Source organism: Arctopsyche grandis, chromosome 1 (genome assembly GCF_051622035.1).
Source record: "Arctopsyche grandis isolate Sample6627 chromosome 1, ASM5162203v2, whole genome shotgun sequence".
Taxonomy (NCBI): Eukaryota; Metazoa; Arthropoda; class Insecta; order Trichoptera; family Hydropsychidae; genus Arctopsyche; species Arctopsyche grandis.
In genome coordinates, this window is record NC_135355.1 from 2,988,169 (window position 1) to 3,010,205 (window position 22,037).

At 33.6% G+C, this 22,037-nt stretch overlaps 1 protein-coding gene across 1 annotated transcript; it reads left to right on the forward strand.

The window, feature by feature from the left end:
• Nucleotides 1-272: 272 nt before the first annotated feature.
• On the forward strand, nt 273-21,987 carry LOC143913065 (zonadhesin-like). The gene is made up of 21 exons (XM_077432587.1): nt 273-498; nt 605-814; nt 1,969-2,157; nt 2,226-2,420; nt 2,462-2,475; nt 3,349-3,559; nt 3,886-4,065; nt 5,099-5,269; nt 6,091-6,276; nt 6,346-6,525; nt 6,764-6,949; nt 17,505-17,693; nt 17,769-17,954; nt 19,601-19,762; nt 19,876-20,061; nt 20,170-20,343; nt 20,407-20,610; nt 20,832-21,005; nt 21,181-21,402; nt 21,484-21,708; nt 21,782-21,987. The coding sequence occupies exons 1-21, from the start codon at nt 273-275 to the stop codon at nt 21,985-21,987; spliced, it is 3,876 nt and encodes a 1,291-aa protein (XP_077288713.1).
• The last annotated feature ends 50 nt before the right edge of the window (nt 21,988-22,037 follow it).

Consider the following 22,037-nt stretch of genomic DNA (forward strand, 5'->3'; position numbering starts at 1 on the left):
ATGGGTAAGAAGAAATCGATAAAATTATTTAAAAGTAAAGCGGAAATCTTTTACTTTTTATTAGAATGGTAAAGCTAATAAAAAGTATTGTGATTATAAGTCCAGTCTATTAATTAATAATATTTTGATTCCCTGAAAGACAAAAAAAATAGGGCTACCTCAGCATTGTACTCTGAATAAAAGCTTTTATTTGTGGCCAGATAAGTAGCCGGTCCCTGAGAGACCGCTACGACAGAAAAATTGCCAGAAATACGACAGCCAAAATATTCAACATGGACTTGTCCGTTAAATATTTCCAAATTTTAGATACTCCATTCGATGGTGTGAAATGTCCAATAAACCAAGTATTTTCCCATTGTGGTGACGATGGATGCAGACCCACGTGCTCCAGACAAGTAGTGACCAATTGCATTGCGAAATGCGCAAAACCAGACTGCATTTGTGCACCCGGATTTGTCAGAAACTCTTTGGACGAATGCGTTTCACCAACATCATGTCGTAAGTAAACTAAATATACAATACATTCATAACATATGTATGTTATATTATGAATAGCTATCAGTTGTATAAACATAGATATATAAATTATTTTTCATTTGTCCAGAAGTGCCAAAAGTTTGCAATGGATTGAACGAAATGTACATTGATTGCGTGAAGGATTGCAAGCGGATGTGTTCGGATTTACATCTTACCAGAGATGATCAACTTCCGGTCGAAATTTCTTGCAGTTTCGAAGGCTGCACACCGGGATGCGGATGTCAACCAGGATTCTATCGCAATGACAACAACCAATGCGTAACGATCGAAACTTGCAGTAAGTGCATCCAAAACTGATCCAAAGTCCAAATTTAGATTATTCTATATACATGTATAAACTAGTTTTATGCCCGTTGAAATTTCAACGGGTGCTTTCGGATTGATACATGATTTAAAATAAAGTTACAATATGAATAGCAATAATTAATCGGAATCGGAACTGAAACAGAAATCGGGAATCAGTCATGCCAACTAAATTATGCAATAAAAAATCATAATAAAATTATAAGACCCGAAGTCAACATCGAAGTCGAAATTGGAATCGGAATCGGATAATATGAAAAGTACATATTTTTACATCGCGTGACGTAAGCAAAAAGATTTATGCAGCTATGTATGTTTAATTTACAAAACCTAATACCCACAATTATGTATAAACAAACCCCGGTCATTGACCTCGCAAACTTGAATATTATAAATTATTGAATAATAAAGTTAATTAGAGCGATTTCTCTATCGGGACTATAGTCTATCGGTCTGCGTACTAGTGCTCTAGTCATGCGGGGGGGGGGAGGGGTTCGATCTCGCAATCTGGAATTAATTTTATTTTTATTGTTTAATATGAAAAAATAAATAAATAGTTCAAAACTTTGCTAAATAAAATTATTATTACGTACTTTTTATATGGCGAGAAGGAAAATATTTCAATTAATTAAAAAAAAAAACATACCTCTTCTTAAACGCTTTTTAAAAACATACCTCTTCTTAAACGCTTTTTAAAAACATACATCTTCTATAATTTGTATATAAAATTATTACAATATATAAATAATTAAATAAAATTCAATTAAAAATAATCAAGTAAAAAAAAACCTGTAGTAAAAAAAATTATTTATTTAAAATAACTGTAGTTAAAAAATATAAATAAAATAAAAAGGCAATTTAAACCTTATTTCAACAACAAATGTACAAACGTGTGGGATTCCATGATTAATGTTTCTATCAAAATTATGATCCCAGCTTAAACTAATGTAATTAAATATATTAATAAGAGGTTTGGGCCGCCTAAGTACGTATGTGATGATATAATAGCGTTCCCGTCCATTTCGAGCCCTGAACTGGATTTGTTAGAGGTTTTTTTTCTACTTTCATCCACCCAGAGAGTGCTGGGTAATTCAACTATATACATATGTATACTAATAAAAATTTCAGACTGTCCACCAAATGAAAAGATAAACAGATGTCCTCACTCATGTTCGATTCGCACATGTGAAGCTATCGGCAAAAAAACACCGTGCCTTCATGAAAATCCTTTCCTCTTCAGATGTCGACCAAAGTGCGAGTGTGAATTCAACTATAGAAGGGATTCAAATGGTGTTTGCATCCCTGTTGGAAAATGTCGTAAGTATCGTCAATTTTCCCACACAAACCCATTTTTATTATATCATTCTGATAGATATGTACTTCAGCTCCTTTACAGTGTCCTCGTTTGAACGAAATATACGACCCGTGTCCGAAACCGTGCCTGGACGAGTCTTGCGAAACTGCAACCAGTTTCCAATCCAGATGCAGCCCAGAAGTCAAGGAATGCGAGCCGAGATGTATTTGCACACCTGGATATCTCAGGAATAAAAATGGAGACTGTATACCTGCTCAAAATTGCAGTATGTCTATTTATATATGTAGTATTACTGTATTAATATAGGATCTGGTTGTCAGGTGATAAAGGCGGTAGAATAAAATGAGACTCATTGAGCGGCTTAAAATATTGTTTACTCGGCGGAGCGCCACATTGATCTAAGCGCCCGTTTAGCGTCACATGTACAAGATGACAACTCAACCATTCTTTAATTCATGCACGCAAACTTAATCATTCATACATACATTTTATCTTCATATCCGGTAATAAATACATGGCTTGTGAGAGGATTCCCACAAATATACAATATTATTTATTATGATACACTTTTATACAGGTCCCATTATTCATATTCCAGAGAAGAGAAACTTCTTATATATGTACGTATGGTAAAAATTGGTAAAAATGCATAAGAGGTATGTAAAAAAATTCGTCGCTTTCTTCTCAAAAAAAAGCCGTTATTTCTAAATTGGATATAATTACACTGCTTATAATAAATCATTTTTTTTATATTATACAACACTATTAATAAATTATAGTTAAACCCATCTTAGAAGTCGTTCGATTAAGCATGAATTTATCCTCAAACAATTTGTAGTGAAAAATAGTTGAATTTTTTTATTATTTATATTAATATGCAAATGCGGCGATACGCCAGTCATCTTTTATTATAATTTGTATATTTAGTCATACACTGATGACTTTATTTAACCGTTTTTTTTACTAAGATCAAAACTGGATATGAATGGTCTGAATATTTTATTGCGCATATTTGTCACATTCATATGTAAGCGCGCGCGACAAAGTCGTAAAAAATTGTATAAACTCTTTGAATTTATTCAAATTAATGCCTTGTTGATATGTTCATTTAATTTAATATGACATTTATTAAATGTTTATTAAATTTGTGTTGCAGTTTAAACATTTATTAAATTTGTGTCGCAATTTAACAGCATTTTTATAGGCATTTAATATCTTTGATAGAGCATTGCGATGATCCAAACGCTGTATTTCATCCATGTGGAAACGCTTGCCCTCTGACTTGTTCGAATATGCATCAACGTCATTTGTGTCATAAAGAGTGCCAAAAAGGAGGAGGATGTGTTTGTCGACCAGGTTTTGTTGAAAATGAACAAGGAAAATGTGTCACGCCGCAAAATTGTCGTAAGTACAAAAATTTTCAATTCATTTTTGACTTAAATCGGTACAACATTTCTAATAAATCAACACTAACAAAACTGCAATCTTGTGTATTTGCCTGCATACTTATTAAATAAGATCTATTTGCAATATTTGATGATTTTATATTTAAATTGAGTATGATGAAATGATCAATTCTGTGACTCAACAGTTAACTCTTTAGTCATACTTTCGATACTGAAAAAAAGCAGCTCAGATTTTATTTTGAGTATTTGAAATCAAGTTTGAACATTTGCAATTGTGCTACTTTCCAAAAAGTATTAACTTACTAAGAAAGATTTTATTTTCAGACAAATGCAAGCGAAACGAAGTGTACAAAACTTGCGAATATAACGAATGCGAAAATACTTGCCGAAATCCCGACATGAGCTCTAAATGTAGTCCTGGTTCACATTGTACAAACGGTTGCTTTTGCCAACCAGGATATGTCAGAAACGATGCTGGAGAATGTATTCGAAGAAACGAATGTGGTAAGGTTTTTTTTAATTCGAATTAGTAGTTTAAAGCATATTTTATAATAAATATTCCTAATATGATAATTTATATTCAAAAAATGTAAAATAAATGGATAAATATGTATAATAATGTGTGATTAAAAAGTTCGGTTTATCATAAACAGACATCGACGAACGTCTTAGTCTAAAAGACCAGCACTATTAAACTACTAATATACCAATATAAACGATTTTTATCAATCAAAATGCAACCATTTAAAAAAATCGTCTTTTATATTTACTTTATCTATGTACGTAGTAACAATAGATGGAGTTTTGTGATCATGCGAGAAATCGAACTCGAGATATTGACTGATTCGAACTCATAATTGATCACTGATCACTTTTTCATGATCTAGTAAAATGTGTATGTCTGTGTATTTTGTATCTTAACTAACGATTTCATAAATGCTAATCGATACGATACAAATTTTTTAGTTGACCGGAAATGGTACCTCCCCTTATAGTAGGCGTCCTCTTTTTTTTTAAGTTTTTAAATTCAATCTCCCAACCGCTCAACAGATCAGACTGATTTTTTTTACTCCTAATATAAATTGTCTAATTTCATATATTAATATTTTTTAAATATTCTAACCTCAACCGGAAGTACTTTAAATCCAGAGATTCGAGGTTTTTATGTTTTTCTCAAAAACCTTTGAATGTATTGAATGACATTTCATATCTAGAACTTTAATCTTAATACCAAGCTATTTTACATACCTCCTTTACAGTTCACATGGTTTTTGTTTAAGTCGTCATTTTTTATCTTTCTTATCATTTCATACTTTGCCATATTGCTCATTTTTTTAAAATTTGTTGAACACCCGTCAACCGGAATTGGCAAGTCAAAAACTTTGTGACTACGCGATTTTTTCCACATCACTGAAACTATCAAGCTGATAATTTATATTAGTATTTTTTATGTACTAACTTAGAGTTCTTCTTAGAGAACACATACAAAGATCCGATTTTTTTTAACTACGTTTATGTATTTATTTTTTGACATTAGAATGCGGATTGAACGAAGTATTTTCCGAGTGTGGAGCAAATGGCTGCCAAAACACATGTCAGAATCCAAAACTTTCTATGGTTTGCAAAGGAATTTGTACACCTGGTTGCGTTTGTGCCGAAGGATATCTCAGAAATTCAAAAGGAGCTTGCGTCTTGATTAAAAATTGCGGTAAGAATATTTTTTAAAATTTCATATTCTCATATATTAATTTAAAAATTAAAAATAAGCCGACCTTTTATTGATCAGCTTCGTATGTAAGTAAATACTCAAAAATCTCTCCATGCTTTCCAAGCATCCTTTAAAAATAATTTTACGTATGGGATAAAGTCATGGGTTGGTCACATCCGAATTTTTACTTTATCTATGTACGTAGTAACAATAGATGAAGTTTTGTGATCATGCGAAAATTCGAACTCGAGATTTTGACTGATTCGAACTCAGAATCGATTACTGAACACGTTTTCATGATCTAGAAAAAAATGTGTGTGTGTCTGTGTGTTTTGGGGATTTTTTCAAGACTGTTAGTCCTATCGAACCGAAACTTAGTATAGGCTACTGAAATTTTTATCAACACGACGTAAATTTTTTTCAAATTTTTAAGTTGACCGGAAACGGTACCTCCCCTTATAGGTGTTCTCTTTTTTTTAAGTTTTTGAATTCAATTATCTCCCAAGCCCCTAACTGAATTGGATTAAATCTTTTTAAAATGTAATAGAAATAATAATATCTATAACCTTATATTTTTTAAATATTTTTATCTGAACCGGAAGTAGTAGTTTTACTCTAGATAATCGAGGTTTTTTATGTTTTTCTCAGAAATCTTTTAGTTTATTGAACCGAAATTTCATATCTAGAAGTTTAAGCGTAATAGCAAGTTATGGATAAAATTTGGTAAGCATACCTCAACCGGAAGTGGCAGTTTACTCTTGTTCGATTTATCTTCCACTATTGTTTTCGACCCCTTAAACATGTGTGATCTTCATTTTTAGTAAAATACTGTCAGGATCCTAATGCAGAATTTCATCCATGTGGAAACGTCTGTCCGAAAACTTGCTCCAATAGAAATCGAGGTTATCGGGATTGTCCTAATTTATGCGACGAAAACGGTGGATGCGTTTGCAAAAGAGGGTACGTGGAAAACTCTGATGGGAAGTGCGTTGAACCGGAAAAGTGTCGTAAGTTCAATTCCATACCTACGGCTTAAGCATGATGTTTATCTGGATGAAACATTATCGGATTTTCAGACACGTGTCGCCATAATAAGATATTCAAAAACTGTGGAAACTATCAATGTGAGGACACCTGCGACGATCCAAACTTGAGCATCACCTGTAATCGCGGATCTAACTGTGAACCTGGATGTTTCTGCCTTCCAGGATTCGTAAGGAATGAAGGGTTTGAATGCGTACCCAAAATTCAATGCGGTGAGTTATATTAAGATAAATGTAGCTATCTGTAAAATTGGACGTAAGTAAGAAGTACCCAAGATAGTGTAAACGGTTATAAAAAAGGCCACAAGCGAAATAAGTATACGAAAAAAGAAATTAGATGAATTTTGGTCCGAAAAAAAAGACAAATACATTAGATTTCAAATCTTTCATTCAGCAGTGGATGCAAATTGTGAATATTGATGATTGAAATAATTTTAAATGTACTTTTCAGTGTCCTATCCAAAATGTGAAGGATCACACGAAGTTTACTCGATGTGCAAACATAGCGCCTGCATTAAACATGTAGATGAAACAAAGCCTTGCACATTTACTTGCACTCCAGGTTGCGAATGTGAAAAAGGTTACGTCAGAAATGAAAATAGAGATTGTGTCCTCGCATCGACTGTAATTGATTGTGGTAAGTTGATATTTCATTTAAATAATATTATATAAGAGTCGATTCGATTGTCCTGCTGAAAGTTTATCTCTAATAAAACACGTATTTAATGAATGAAAGTTGAAAGTCTTTGTTTTATCTGGAAGTCTGATTTATGGAAATAGTACCTACGTATATATTATGCATGTAATACACTTTATTGATCATCTCTATAGTCCTAATTGAAAGATAATGATGCTTTTCATCTCTGATTTAAACTAAATCTGTACATCATCAGAAACAACTCGGCAAGTTGGCCTCCAAAATCACTATGCTATGAGATATATGAAATGTCAAGTGTGTGTATACTATTTATTTAAAAATACTTAAAGACAACATTAGAACTGCCATATATATACATATATCATTGATTATATTTCAATTCTAAATTAAACGAAGCTGTAATATGGACGATATAATGTACTTATGTATATAATATAGTTGACATTAATCAAACTCTCAAATACAATTAAGATTTTTGATGTACATTTATATGTCCTTTATTTGTGTAAAAAAAACTTTGGACATCATCTTTTAGAATTCAAGTTATATATAAGTATTGAAAACGACGAAAATTTCAGATCAAAAAAACGAAATATTCGATCCTTGCCCAAGTCCTTGCCACGATGACGGATGTGGAAGATCGAAATCTCACCATAAATGCGATACTAAATTAAAACGATGCGTTCCGAAATGTGTTTGTCGTCCTGGTTTTCTAAGACAATCTGGAAAATGTGTACCTGCCAATGAATGCGGTGAGTTTTTTTGACGTATTTACATAATCATTTTTTTTTACTTAATTGAAATTCAAAGGTGAATAAACGCCTAATCGCCAAGTCGATCCTTTTAATTCTGACATACCTTAAATAGGTTTTTTCAAAGTAAAAGACACATTTTCCGCCCATACTATTTCACAACCTGTTCTCATCACATTATCATAAGTTAGTAATAGTGAGGAGTTGGCGCAATAAATATATTTCTTTCTTTTTTGGGTTCAAACATGCTATGACTGTTGTAAACTTACGCATATTTATCTCGTATCATTCCTCATAAGTAGTTACCTGTTTATTTATTGGTGAATATAAATATATTCCATACCTATGAATGTTTGAATTTTTAACTTCAAGTTCAATGAACCGTATTCACGAAATTCACAGCTGTATAAAAAAAATGTCTAGCCAATTTATTCTATATTTTAAATAAAAGATAATTCATATAAACAGTCGAAATTTATTTAATTAAAATATATGCAAATTTAAATTTATTATAGCATATATAATATGTAAATATGTACATATATACACACATATGTACATGCAATGAGAAAAAATTGTTTTTTTGTAAATCTGTTCAAAGCTGTGATAATAAATAATTTGTTGGTAAATAAAAAAGGAACAGAGCTTCTTAAATTGCAGTCTTTTAAATAGTAAAATTAATCTGGAGGTCAAATTTTCGATTGAAGTTGATAAAGTTCGTAAAAAATACATATGTACATGAAGTAACCAGTTTTAGATATTGTAATATGCATAATAGTAATTGCTACGAAGATCCGGAATTTATGTTATATAAAACGTTTGACATTCTTTGGTCAACTTGTATATATAATATATCGTGTTTTAACAAGTTCAAAATCGTTAATCTGTCATGTAACAAATCACCAAATCTTCGTTTCAATAAAAGATAAGTCACAAAATTTTGGACTTGTCCGGTATTTAATTTGAACTTTCAAATATATTGATTAAATATTTTCGTTTTATTTCATAGACATAATCACACTTTCTATGTGCTTTATAAAAAAATAATGTTTGTAAAGTTAAAGAACATAGATTTGGTTATAAGAATATATATTTGTAGGATTAATATTTTACACTACAATAACTCGTACAAACAATTACCATTATCTATTTATTTATTTACATATGTATTTTGACTGAGAATTTGACGATTTTATTTTTATGCTTAGTTTCTGTTACGTTATCATTTCCGTTTGTCTTCCGCAAAGAAGTTTATACCTGAAACATTCATTCAAATCTCATGCTTACATACGTATTGATACGAACGAGTCACACTCGTCACTCGACGCTCCGTGAGAACGGACGTGCCGAAGACGTACTCTCTGTGCGAGCGCTCATAATACAGCGATACGCCATACCGTCAAAAAACCCACACCTTTTAACATACAAAACAAACACCCCCCACAAAACGAACACCAAACGAACACATGTTGGCACCATGCGAGGATCCAACCTGAAAAAGCGAATTAAGAAGACACTGATAACTACAACCGAAGCTCCTCAACCAGGCTGCTCTCAGACCGCTCAGATGGAGACCGAGTGGCAGTTTCCAAAACATACGGCAAAGAACGTGAAAGATGTTGCTCCTGAATTTAAAATTCAGGAGAAAAACAAATTTGAAGGGCTCTTGGAAGTTTCCGATGTCCCCAGAAGCGGTGGAAGAATCCCGCCCATCATCATGACAGCTACTGGCACTCACGGCAGCATGATCGAGTCGATCAAGAAGTTTATAAAAGACTTCACAATGACTTACATTGGTCAAAATAATGTCAAGATACAATGTAAAAGTCTTGAAGACTTTAAAAAACTTCGGGATGGATTGACACCAGACCGACAATTCCATACCTTTTCCAGGAAGGAGGAAAAGGAAATAAAAAGTGTCGTACGTGGCTTGCCGAAATTGCCGGAAGCTGATATTAAAGATGACATCATCAGACAGGGATTCCCTGTAACCAAAGTCATACAGATGAAGACGAAGGAGCCTAGGAGCAACGCCACCGAGCTATACTTGGTGTTCTTCGAGCCATCGGTATCGGCAAAGAAGATTAAAGAAATCCGGTACATCTGTTACACAAAGGTCAGTGTCGTTAAATATACTAGTAAATCACAAAATATTACTCAATGTTTCAGATGCCAAGAATATGGACACGCTGCGAAAAACTGCAATCGGCAGGCCAAGTGCGTCAAATGTGCCGGCACTCACCTCACCGCACAATGCAATAAAGGAATAGTTACCCCTGCTGTCTGCTCAGGCTGTTCAGGATCTCACCCCGCTAACTTCAAAGACTGTCCAAAAAGACAGAGCTATCTGAAAATGCTGGAATCGAGGAAGAATCGAGCATCGATTGTCAAAGCCAACCCTTGGAAACTCCCAGTGGCGCAGCCACAAAATATCCCGGTCGTTAACGATCATAACTTCCCAAAGCTACCGACCATTAAAACTCCTTCACCAAATATCCCAAATATCCCTAAAAAACCCCACCAACCAACCAATACCAACATTCAACCAACAACAGACCTAACTTCCATGGCGTCTATGACGAAGATGTTGAAGATCCTCCAGGAGATTCGTGCCAAAGCCAGCGGTTGCACCGACAAACTAGAGCTGGCACTCATGCTTGTCGAATATCTCGATGTCTTTGATTAACGGGAGGCGCCTGAACATTCTAGCTTGGAATGCTCGTGGACTTAAGAATAAGATTGACGAACTAGAGTCGGCGATCGGTGAGTACTGTGTTGACATAGTTTTAATCTCCGAGACCTTCTTAAAACCTCATATCCGTATTAACCTACCTAACTTTAACTGCTATCGCGAAGACCGAGAACAGCATGGAGGGGGAGTTGCCATTTTTATAAAATCGTCAATTAAACATTGTCGCGTAATAACTCCGCCACTAAAAAATTTAGAACTAACCGCCATCGAACTAATAATTAACAACACCCATCACATAGTAGCATCCGCTTACAATCCTCCCCAAAAACGATTATTGGCATCCGATCTTAACAAAATATTTAACATTGGTAGTTCGGTAGTGGTAGCTGGTGACTTTAATGCCAAACATCCGTTATGGAGTTGCGTAAACACTGACCTACAAGGCACAACTCTTTATAAATACATTCAACTAACAGATACAATCTTACTTCATCCGGATACATACACACACTATCCCACAAATAACTCACAACCATCCACACTAGATCTTGTCCTCGTCAAGAACTGCCCAAAAATATCGACACCAAATGCCCTTCAAACCCTGTCGTCTGATCATCTCCCGATAATCTTCTCAATCGACGGGAAACCCGAGGAAATCATCAAGCATAGTTGGGATTACGGGAGAGCTAACTGGCGAGAGTTCAAGTCATACATAAATGACCAAACCATTCTAACTTCTACCACACTCACAAACAAAACCGAAATCGACAGCTCCATAATACACCTAACGGAATCAATAACTCGATCCAAACACCTTCACATACCTAAGACACAATACATTGAACACAAATTAGAGATAACTGACTTTGTTGCAAATCTAATTAAAAGTAAAAATAAACTCCGTAAAATTTGGCAAACATCAAAAAATCCAGCATTGAAAACATTAATTAATAAGCTCACATATCAAATTAAAATTAGAATCAAAGAAATCAAAAATGAAGCTTGGTCTAAAAAATTAGAAAAATTGAGCTCAGTTGATGGCTCTCTATGGAAATTAGCTAAAGCGATTCGCAGGACAAAAAACTCGATTCCTCAATTAGATGATGCAGGAATCTCAGTGACGCGTGATTGCGACAAAGCAGAACTATTATCAAAATCCTTCCAAAAACATCACACACTCACACAACATTACAATCACATACCAACGCATAATAAAGTCAACCGGTCCATTAAAATCATCACAAAAACTCCCACTAACAGTACTAAAAATATAAAATTGGTGCATCCGTGTGAAATCCAAAATATAATACGTAATTTAAAAAATAAAAAGGCACCTGGGCGAGATTCAATAGATAACATCACAATCAAACAACTTCCATTTAAAGCTTTAGTCTCACTATCTAAAATATTCAACGCATGTTTACTCACCGGGTATTTCCCAGAATACTGGAAAACAGCCAACGTAATTCCCATACTTAAGCCCGATAAAAGCTCAAAAAACCCGGCCAATTATCGACCCATTAGCTTACTTTGCACGCTTTCAAAAATTCTGGAAAAAATAATCTACACACGTTTACTTAAAGTCGTAAATAAGAAATTAATAAATGAACAATTTGGATTTCGCACTGGACATTCCACGACCCAACAACTAACAAGACTAACTGAACACGTGACGAAGAACTTTAATATGAAGAGAAGTACCGGAATGGTATGTCTCGACATAGAAAAGGCCTTCGACACGGTTTGGCACGATGGACTCATTCATAAGCTCCTTATTAACAAAATACCAAACTACCTAATTCTCATCATCAAATCGTACTTAACTCGTAGAAAGCTAGTGGTTAGCGTAAATAATGAATTATCGTCTCCAAAAATAATCGCAGCTGGCGTTCCGCAGGGGAGCTTGCTTGGCCCACTCTTGTTCTCCATATATATAAATGACATACCTATTCCAAAAAACTGTCACATAGCCCTATATGCAGATGATACAGCTTGCTTCACAAGTAGCAAAAAACCAGACACTATTCTTAAAAATCTTGAATTTGCAATTAAAACAATGACTGAACACTTCACTAAGTGGAAAATTCAAATTAATCAAACCAAAACAGACGCCATTTTCTTTAGTGTTAGAAAACATAAGCCAAGTTCAGATCTGAAAATCCCCTCTGGAGAAAGTCTGAAATGGCAGTCAGTAATAAAATATTTAGGAGTAACGTTTGATAAAAGAATGAGATGGGCACCTCACATTGAGGCAGCGAAATGCAAGGCGATGCGGGGTATATCCTCAATATATCCAATATTTAATCGCCATAGTTCTTTATCAACGCTAAATAAAATAAAATTATATCGCGCGCTCATATTACCATTATTAACCTATGCTTCACCTGTATGGAATAACGCCTCGAATACTAACCTTTCCAAGCTCCAAGTAATACAAAATAAATCCCTTAAAATAATTTATAATACACCCATATATACTAACCTGAAAAAACTGCATGCTATATATAATATTCCGTTTGTTACAGACATTACTAACAAGCTAACCAGTAGATTCTATGAAAGAATCACTAATAACCATACTAACACACTTGTGAAGAGTCTCGGTGATTACAACAAAATGTCTATACCCTTCAGGTATAAACACAGATTACCTAAACACAATCTGCTTTAGGTCATCGACTTTAGATAGTCTTTAATTAATATTATGTATTAGATGTATTATGAACATTTATAAGGATTGTAAATAGGTTTTTGAGCTCTTTTTCCTATTATGCTTTAGATTAACATTAGAATAATATAATACTGTAATTACTAACCAAATTAAATTAAAATTGTAAAATAGAAAATGATCAGTAGATCAGTAGCTATTAAAATAGATATAAGATGTATTGTGAACATAATTTCGTAATAATAAAAAGCATTTAAAAATCAAAAAAAAAAAAAAAATCACTAACAGAAGATAAAATTGAAAAATTGTCATTTTCAACTTCGGTCACAAGTCTTTTCGCTATATTTTTTAGTTTTTCAATGATGAGCATGGTTTCTATTATTGTTAAGTTACTTTTTTGTAGTTTTTAAAATATATTTAATTTTTGTTAAATATTAGTATTATTTACTATTAAGTCGCTGGTGGCCGCAGTAAAATCCACTAGTGGCCGCATGCGGCCACCGTGGCCGCACTTGAGAACCGCTGCTCTACACTGATGAAACGCATTGTAGGACCAATAGTTCATATTATTGTTTGTTACAGACATTACTAACAAACTAACCAGTAGATTCTATGACAGAATCACTAATAACCATACTAACACACTTGTGAAGAGTCTCGGTGATTACAACAAAATGCCTATACCATTCAGGTATAAACACAGATTACCTAAACACAATCTGTTTTAAGTCATCGACTTTAGAGAGTCTTTAATTAATATTATGTTTTAGATGTATTATGAACATTTATAAGGATTGTAAATAGGTTTTTGAGCTCTTTTTCCTATTATGCTGTAGATTAACATTAGAATAATATAATACTATGATTACTAACCAAATTAAATTAAATTGTAAAATAGAAAATGATCAGTAGATCAGTAGCTATTAAAATAGATATAAGATGTATTGTGAACATAATTTCGTAATAATAAAAAGCATTTAAAAATCAATACGAACGAGTGTCCTCTAAATGAGGAAATTCATTCCTGTATGAATGCTTGCCCTTCTGATACGTGCAATTCAATGGGAAAACGTCCAAAAAAGTGCTCCAAGCTTAGGGTCAAATCATGTCGACGAGGATTTAAATGCAAATTTAACCACAAAAGAAATTCTAAAGGCGTGTGTGTTCCATTCGATCGATGTCGTAAGCCTATTCATTTTGATGGTATCTAAACAATGCTTTTAACTGCAAAATTTATCTATCGGATTCGTTGATCCGCAAATTCTCAACAGCTCGATTAATTTACGGTTCGGATCATTTGAATTTCGACACTTTGATATGCAAAGTGAGTTTTCTTCCAACTGTGAGGTAATCGAATCAATAAAAGCTCTTGTGCTGACGATTTATGTCTTCTGCATATTATTAATATCGAATTTCTTCAATAGAAAAAAAAACTCGTAACGAATCATTTACAATCAAGTACTAACCCACCATAACACGTTTTGCTTAGATTCATCAGGATTTGAATAAAATCTAATGTTGGTCATTGACCTAGAGATTTTTATGCAAATATGCAGGTATTTATTTATTTATATATGATTTTAGCTATTAGCTAATCTAAAAAATACATCTCAATAACAAAATTTTATATGTGACTTATATACATATATACTGTCCCTCACAGAGGTGTCTCCTCGCAAGAATGCATCCATGGTCTTAGAAGACCTGATGCACTCAGGGAGGGCATTAGACATGAGCACATCCCTGTGAAAAACACCCCCCAGCTGTCTTCTTTTATCTTACTCTACTTACAACTAATTTGTCCTTATTTCTAGTATAAAACCTATGTATATCTCTATTCCTCATTGTATAATCATTAAAATACTAAGATAATAACTTATGATCTAACTTATAAACAAAAGCCAATGTACTAAGATTTAAACTAGTTCTAATACTCATCCATTCCAATTCATCTAGCATACGTTTAATACTTTTTAATCTACCCACATTCAAAATACCTTTCATAGCTTTATTTTGTAATTTTTGTATTTTTCCTAATATTTGGCCACGTGTGCAAGATAATTGTATTATAAACTAAAATTTTACTTTTTTTACTTAAAACATTTCTTAACCTACATAATACACCAACTTTTCTAGCCATTTTTTCTATTATGTATTCTATGTATGAGTCTATGTGGATTCCTAGATATTTTATATTTTCAACTTTTTCAATCATTTTACCATCAATTTTAACTTCATTAAATACATTTTTATTATTTAACCACATTATTTTTGTTTTATTCACATTCAGCTTTAATTTATTTTCACACAACCAATCATTTACATAATTTAATTCTTTATTTAAAATTTCAGAAATAACATCAACATTTTTTACTATGATATATATTAATGTACATATGTACATATCATCTGCAAACAGATGTATTTTACATATATTAACTACCCTAACAATATCGTCGTTAATTCTAATATATAATTTCGAAAGAGACTTTGTATGTACATATGTAAATATTGTTGGGTGGGATTTGGTTGGGAACTTCGAAAACAAGTCAAAATTTCCATGATGACATGGGGAAGGGGGACTGGAATGAAGGCGAAGGCCCCCGGGGGCGCCAGGGGCGAAGGCCCGGGGGGCGCCGAGGGCATTTGCTGGAGGGGAACTTCATAAACAAAACAGTTTCTATGACGATTCGATATATACATATATATATTTTTCGATTCAAATAAATTTAATAAAAAAAACAAATGAATATTTACTATTAGATTCGCCACCTTTAAGCTGTTTATATTACAAATACTGAGCGAAGCCGGGTAAAACAACTAGTAGTATATAAATAATAAATAATATGTCCAAATCATTGTTAAAATGAATGTTTATTATTATGTAGTCATATTTTGAATCCTTGAACACGATAAGAATCACTTGAAAGCCTTTAAATTGATATACGCGTATATTCGTCTATAACAGGTTGTTTATAGACAATCTGGATCTTATAACTAGAGGTAGGACCGGAAGCGTGCCGTTTATTGTTCAATTGTTGTAAATCCTTTGTAAAAAAGGTTCGGTAAACCTTTAACAATGCATTTACAACATTTGAACAATATACAGCCCCCTCAGGGTCCGGGCTTTACTTATAACTGCAATACTTGTCGTTGTTTAGACATATGTACATACATATATTCTATTATATAAGAGAGATAAATCTGTCCACTTTACAGTCTATTGTCAAATAAAACGGCTATTTTGCGAAATGTGATTTTAAAATCACGTACCTACAAAAGCGTTATATAATCTTAATATTAAAAATCGGATATTATTACTAATACTATTTTGATTGCTTGATAAAGAGCAAATATCTTGGATCAGACAAACAAATTAAGATCTATTCATAATGTCTAGCAGTTTACGGCTATAGCACAGCACAGCAGCTCACGTAAACGACAGTTTCTATTCATACTATACAAAATCGTACGTTTCAGGACGCTATGACTAATTTTTTCATAGTGCAAGGCAACATCGGCTTACATATACATTCATTACAGAATGCTACGATATGATATGATATGATATGACGTTTCCGAAAATATTAATATTAGCATGCGCACTTTTCGTACGCGTGCACTCGCTACTATGACGTCACCATGATTGTGAAAATAAGTTTTTATTGATACGTTACGGCGACATACATACATAGCCAGCAGTTTGGCTTAATGGTAGCGTATATATTTAGCACCACTGAGAACAATGGTTCGAGTCGTCAAACTACTGGTTAGATTTGGGAGTTTTGTGACTCCAAATCGATCGTTTCTCTATCAGAGTTTGCCAATTTTATCTGATCATTGTTGAAACGGTTCCTGAAAATTGGTAATAGATCATTTCCTGTTGTCACAAATCTGTGTGTATAATTTGTAGAAATTATGCACAGTAATCTGAAATCTATAGACATCTCTATAATTTCGTGTTTATTATGTGTATAAAAATTGTAATAATAATTGTACACAAAATCTAAAAATAATCCATAGATGTCTCTATGATTATTATTTCTGTACTTCATTAATTATTATTCTGTATACTATGAATTCTGATTGTATTCTATGTATTTTTATATTCTGACCGTTATCGTATACGCATTGGAATGATCTTTAATGCCGAATGTACATTGATTGTAATAAATAAATAAATATACTGCTGTATAGTATGAATAGATTTTGTCGGCTATCGCTTTGACTTACTGATACGTTTACGCCAAGTTAGATATACTCGTAAATGTGTCCATATAAAATGTACCAAAGGCTACCTTTTGCCTGTTCGTGCTGTGCTACTATGAGTAGACCTTTACTAGACAAATATCTACGTCAATGTCCGCTTTTGTGCATTTGAAAAACATGTTTTTAAAATAATAGTAATATTTATAATTTCAGCAAACGTTCCCAAATGCGACAGACCCAATCAGATATTTTCTGAATGTGGCAACACTGATTGTCAGGCAACTTGTGGAAAAAAGCATAACCCTAGACATTTTTGCCTCGACGAATGCATCCCGGGGTGTATTTGCTCTGAAGGATTTTTGAAAAATAAAAAAGGAGAGTGTGTTCCTCCTGATAAATGCCGTATGTTTTTATATTTTAATGTTATACTTTAAAAAGCTTATGTAATAAGAAATGTAAAAAATCATATCATTACAGATTCCGACTTGACGTGTGAAGGAGCATACGAAGTGTATTCCAAATGTAATAATAATGCGTGTCAAAAAACCTGCGCGAATAAAAATGAGAATTCAATTTGCACGGCCCATTGCAGTCCTGGATGCATTTGCAGAATGGGTTTCGTGAGAAATGAGATGGGAAAATGCGTCACACCTGATCATTGTGGTATGAATTCGATTCTATTACATTTCGCATAGTCTGCACCAGCCTTTAAACAAAATGAGGGGAATAAAGAATACTGTTCGACAAATGACGACTTTTTTTTTGGTTCAGAGACGAGATATGACTTTTCTTATAGATATATGCCCAGTGAACACGATACTGGCAATAAAAAATTCTATTGATAATTGGCTTACCTCGATAAAATAAACGAATTTTTGTTATTAATTCACAAGAATAGTCGAAATAAGATTTTTCTAAGTGGAATTTTATTTAATTCTCATATAAAGATAATTTAATATATTATCCCTATTAATTCAATTCAGATTCGTGTAAATACGAGTAAACACTAGTATGAGCTTTTTGCTCGCAATTTTACCGATTTAAAGTTCAGCACACTTCCAATTAACCCTTTTAAACGAAAACAAAAAATAGTGTAGTCGGAACAATATCCCAATAAACATGTTTCAATAGAAAAAAAAGCTCAATATAAAATAGTATTAACAGTGGGAAAAAATCAAAAGTGAAAATACGCACTTTTGACTTTTGATTTGAACTGGACGACTACTTAGAGAGATTTGAAAGCTAAAAAGTACTAAAAATAAAAGATAAAGTACCCAACTATAGATTCCAATATTCATTTTGAACAGAAAATTGATAAATTTTGAGACATCGATCGAACAACACCAAGATATAGAAAAATCTCGCGATTTAAAAAACACATATATCTTCGAATCTCGAGCCAATCAACATTTTTTATTACCCAATTCGTATTTACTGAGCATAGATCTATAAGAAAAGTCATATCTCATCTCAGAACCATTTTTCGTGTCGAACAGTGGAATTGGTGATTGAAATTTGTATCTAATTTTACAGACATACATCACCATCACCTTTGTCCACAACTGAATGAGATCTATTCGGATTGTGACAACAACGCATGTCAAAAAACATGCGAAACAAAAGATCATGAGTCAAACTGTAAGCATGAATGTAAGCCTGGTTGTATTTGCAGAGATGGATTCGTGAAGAACAAACACGGAGAATGCATTCGTTCAGATCAATGCGGTTTGTATATCTTGAAGTGAAACTTCGTTAACCATTTTAGTGTGAATTTAATTGAAATATTACAACCAATCAAATTGAGACATTTAATAAATCATTAATTACTTCGCAAGCCCAATCTTTTTCTAATCTGGTGTGTTTGTAATATACATTGTTGATTTTGCGTGGGGAAGTTTCATTTCTATAGTGTGTAGTGTAAAATACATGTATAATTACTTTAACTATGTACATAGTGACACTATATAAAGTTTTTTGATCATGCGAAAATTCGAACCTTTTAAATTATTTCCATCGTCTAGATATTTTACATTTATAATGCTTATGGTTATGTTAAGTAAAGTTTTTTTTAACAAAATCCAGCAATTGGAAATATAACTTCTGTCTTATGCGAATTTCCCTACATTATAACTTCTATCGAAAATGTTCTCACAGTCGGTATGCGTGAATGTGTGTGTCATTGACGCACTTTGTTTTTAATATTTCTTATATGCCTCAAATACATATGTAGATAAAGTCGTGGGTTGGTCACCTACGATTTTTTTTTCTTGTATTTAAAGCATAATTTGAATTTTCATCAACGTTTTCAGTTGAAACTCCAATAACGTGCCTCAAAGCAAATGAAATATTTTCAAAATGTGGAAAAAATGATTGTCAAGAAACTTGCGAGTCCATGGATGACAAATCAATTTGCACGCATCTATGTAGGCCGGGGTGTATTTGCAAACGTGATTATGTGAGGAATAAAAGTGGTAATTGTATCCGACGAGATCAATGTGGTAAGAATATTTTTATATATGTTTTAAAAATGATATTTCCATTTAGACTTGTTATTTTGGAGCGTTTACCTGACATGTTTGTTTAGAGAAGCATTGCTCTGATCCAAATGCTGTATTCGATTCTTGTGGAAACGTATGTCCTACAACGTGCTCGAATAAAGACAGTAGACACAAAATCTGTCCTGGAACGTGTTTAAAATCAGGAGGTTGTGTTTGTAAGCCGGGCTACGTGGAAAATTCTCAAGGCTTATGCATTCCTCCGGAAAAGTGTCGTAAGTGTACCGTTATACAGGCCCATTGTGCAAAATCTAAAATTTGCATTATTAATGCATATAATAAGCAGCAAATATAAGATATTTTAATCTGGAAAACATTTACAGCAAACTGTGGAGCTAATGAGGTATTTTCGTGTGGATCAGCTTGCGATACAACTTGTGCAACTTTGGGAGATACTTGCCCCATTATTAATATAAAATGCAATGAAATGTGCTACTGCGTTCGTGGATATGCTAGAAATTCGAATAATATGTGCATTCCGATCAAATACTGTCCTCGTAAGTTTTTACATCATAAATATATTCGTTGTTATCCTTGATAATGATTGATTTAACTTTCAGCAAAAATACAATGCACTGCTATGAATCAAATCTATAATTCGTGTCCAAAAATGTGTCCACCGGAGGAAACTTGCGAATTCTATCTATCTGGAGCGGTGTACGATTGTGCAAATCCTGTCGATCAACCGTGCAAACCGAGATGTGAATGTAAACAGGGCTATATCAGGAGTGTTTACAATGGAGATTGTGTCAGGAAGGAGCAATGTTAGTCACAGTTGAATAAAAGGATATATTTTAAGATAAAACTTCTCAACCCCACGTAAAAACCTCTCCTGTGTGTCTTTAAATACCCACTCATCTCCCTCCCCATTCCTTGAAAACGATCTAATCTAAGCCAATCTATCTGCTTTTTTACCTACTCGTATTCTGATGTCGCGTAAGGAAGTTTCACTTTTATTGTGTGTGACATTAAATTTGTATATCAGGTTGTAGTGATCCAAATGCAGAAGTGGTCAGCTGTCCAAATCCATGTCCAGGAGGAACGTGCCAATCTCCCGAGTTCGCAGACTGTAAAATACCATGCAAAATAAGGGGCTGCCAATGCAAAAAAGGATACGTGAAGGATGTGAATGGAAAATGTATTCACCTGTCATCTTGCCGTAAGTTTTTTTTTATATTATAAGTATAAGTATAAGTATGTACGTTCTAGTGCATTGAGAAAGACACATCCCCCTTCCCTCCCTTATTTCTAACATGGTGTATATTAAGTACGCAAATAAGCGTACACCAGGCCACTAGTTGATTGAATTTTAAATATATTTCATTTAAATGTAGCTCCACCGACTTGTTCTGGAAAGAATGAAGTATATTCAATGTGTGGTGGTCTTGGTTGCGACCCCATATGTCAGACAATATTTGGATCACGGTCGATACAACGATTTATGGAGTTTGCTGGTAGAATTGTTTGCTCATCAATGTGCTCCACGCCAGGTTGTGTTTGCGCTGAAGGATACGTGAGGAATCCAACTGGACAATGTGTCCATAGGGAGGACTGTCGTAAGTAATTTTTAGCAGACTACAATCACAGATTTTACACATGCATACATTAATTACTATTGTCAAAAATATTATGTTTAGCACCACCAAAATGTACGGGGAGATACGAAGTATACACTAGTTGTGGTGGTAAGGGTTGTGAGGCCACATGTTCAACAATATTTGGAGGTCGGAGTATTCAAAGATTTATTAAACTTGGTGGAAAAGCTGTTTGCTTACCGTCATGCTCAACTCCAGCCTGTGTGTGTGCGGAAGGATATACCAGGGATTCAATCACAGGCCAATGTGTCCTGACTCCAGATTGTCGTAAGTGTTGCGTCTAAAATAGACTGTGCTCCTTTTTGAGACGATGGTTAGTTAAAAGTTTAAATATTTTTAGCCCCACCGTCGTGTCCCGGTTCCCATGAGGAATACACCTCTTGTGGAGGTCCTGGTTGTGAAGCAACTTGTCCATTAGTATTTAGTGGTCGCACGACACAGCAATTTAAGTATCTAAGCGGGAAAGTTACTTGCCCAACGGGATGCTCCACTCCAGCTTGCGTGTGTGCGGATGGATACATGAGGGATTCTGCTACTGGGTTCTGACTGCAAATTGTCGTAAGTTTTTCATCCAAAATAGATCATGTAACTTATTA

Coding starts and splice junctions, on each gene's coding strand:
- LOC143913065 (XM_077432587.1), top strand. CDS start 273: ATGGACTTGTCCGTTAAATATTTCCAAATTTTAGATACTCCATTCGAT. Junction 815..1,968: donor CGTAACGATCGAAACTTGCA/GTAAGTGCATCC, acceptor TAAAAATTTCAG/ACTGTCCACCAAATGAAAAG. Junction 21,006..21,180: donor TATTCACCTGTCATCTTGCC/GTAAGTTTTTTT, acceptor ATTTAAATGTAG/CTCCACCGACTTGTTCTGGA.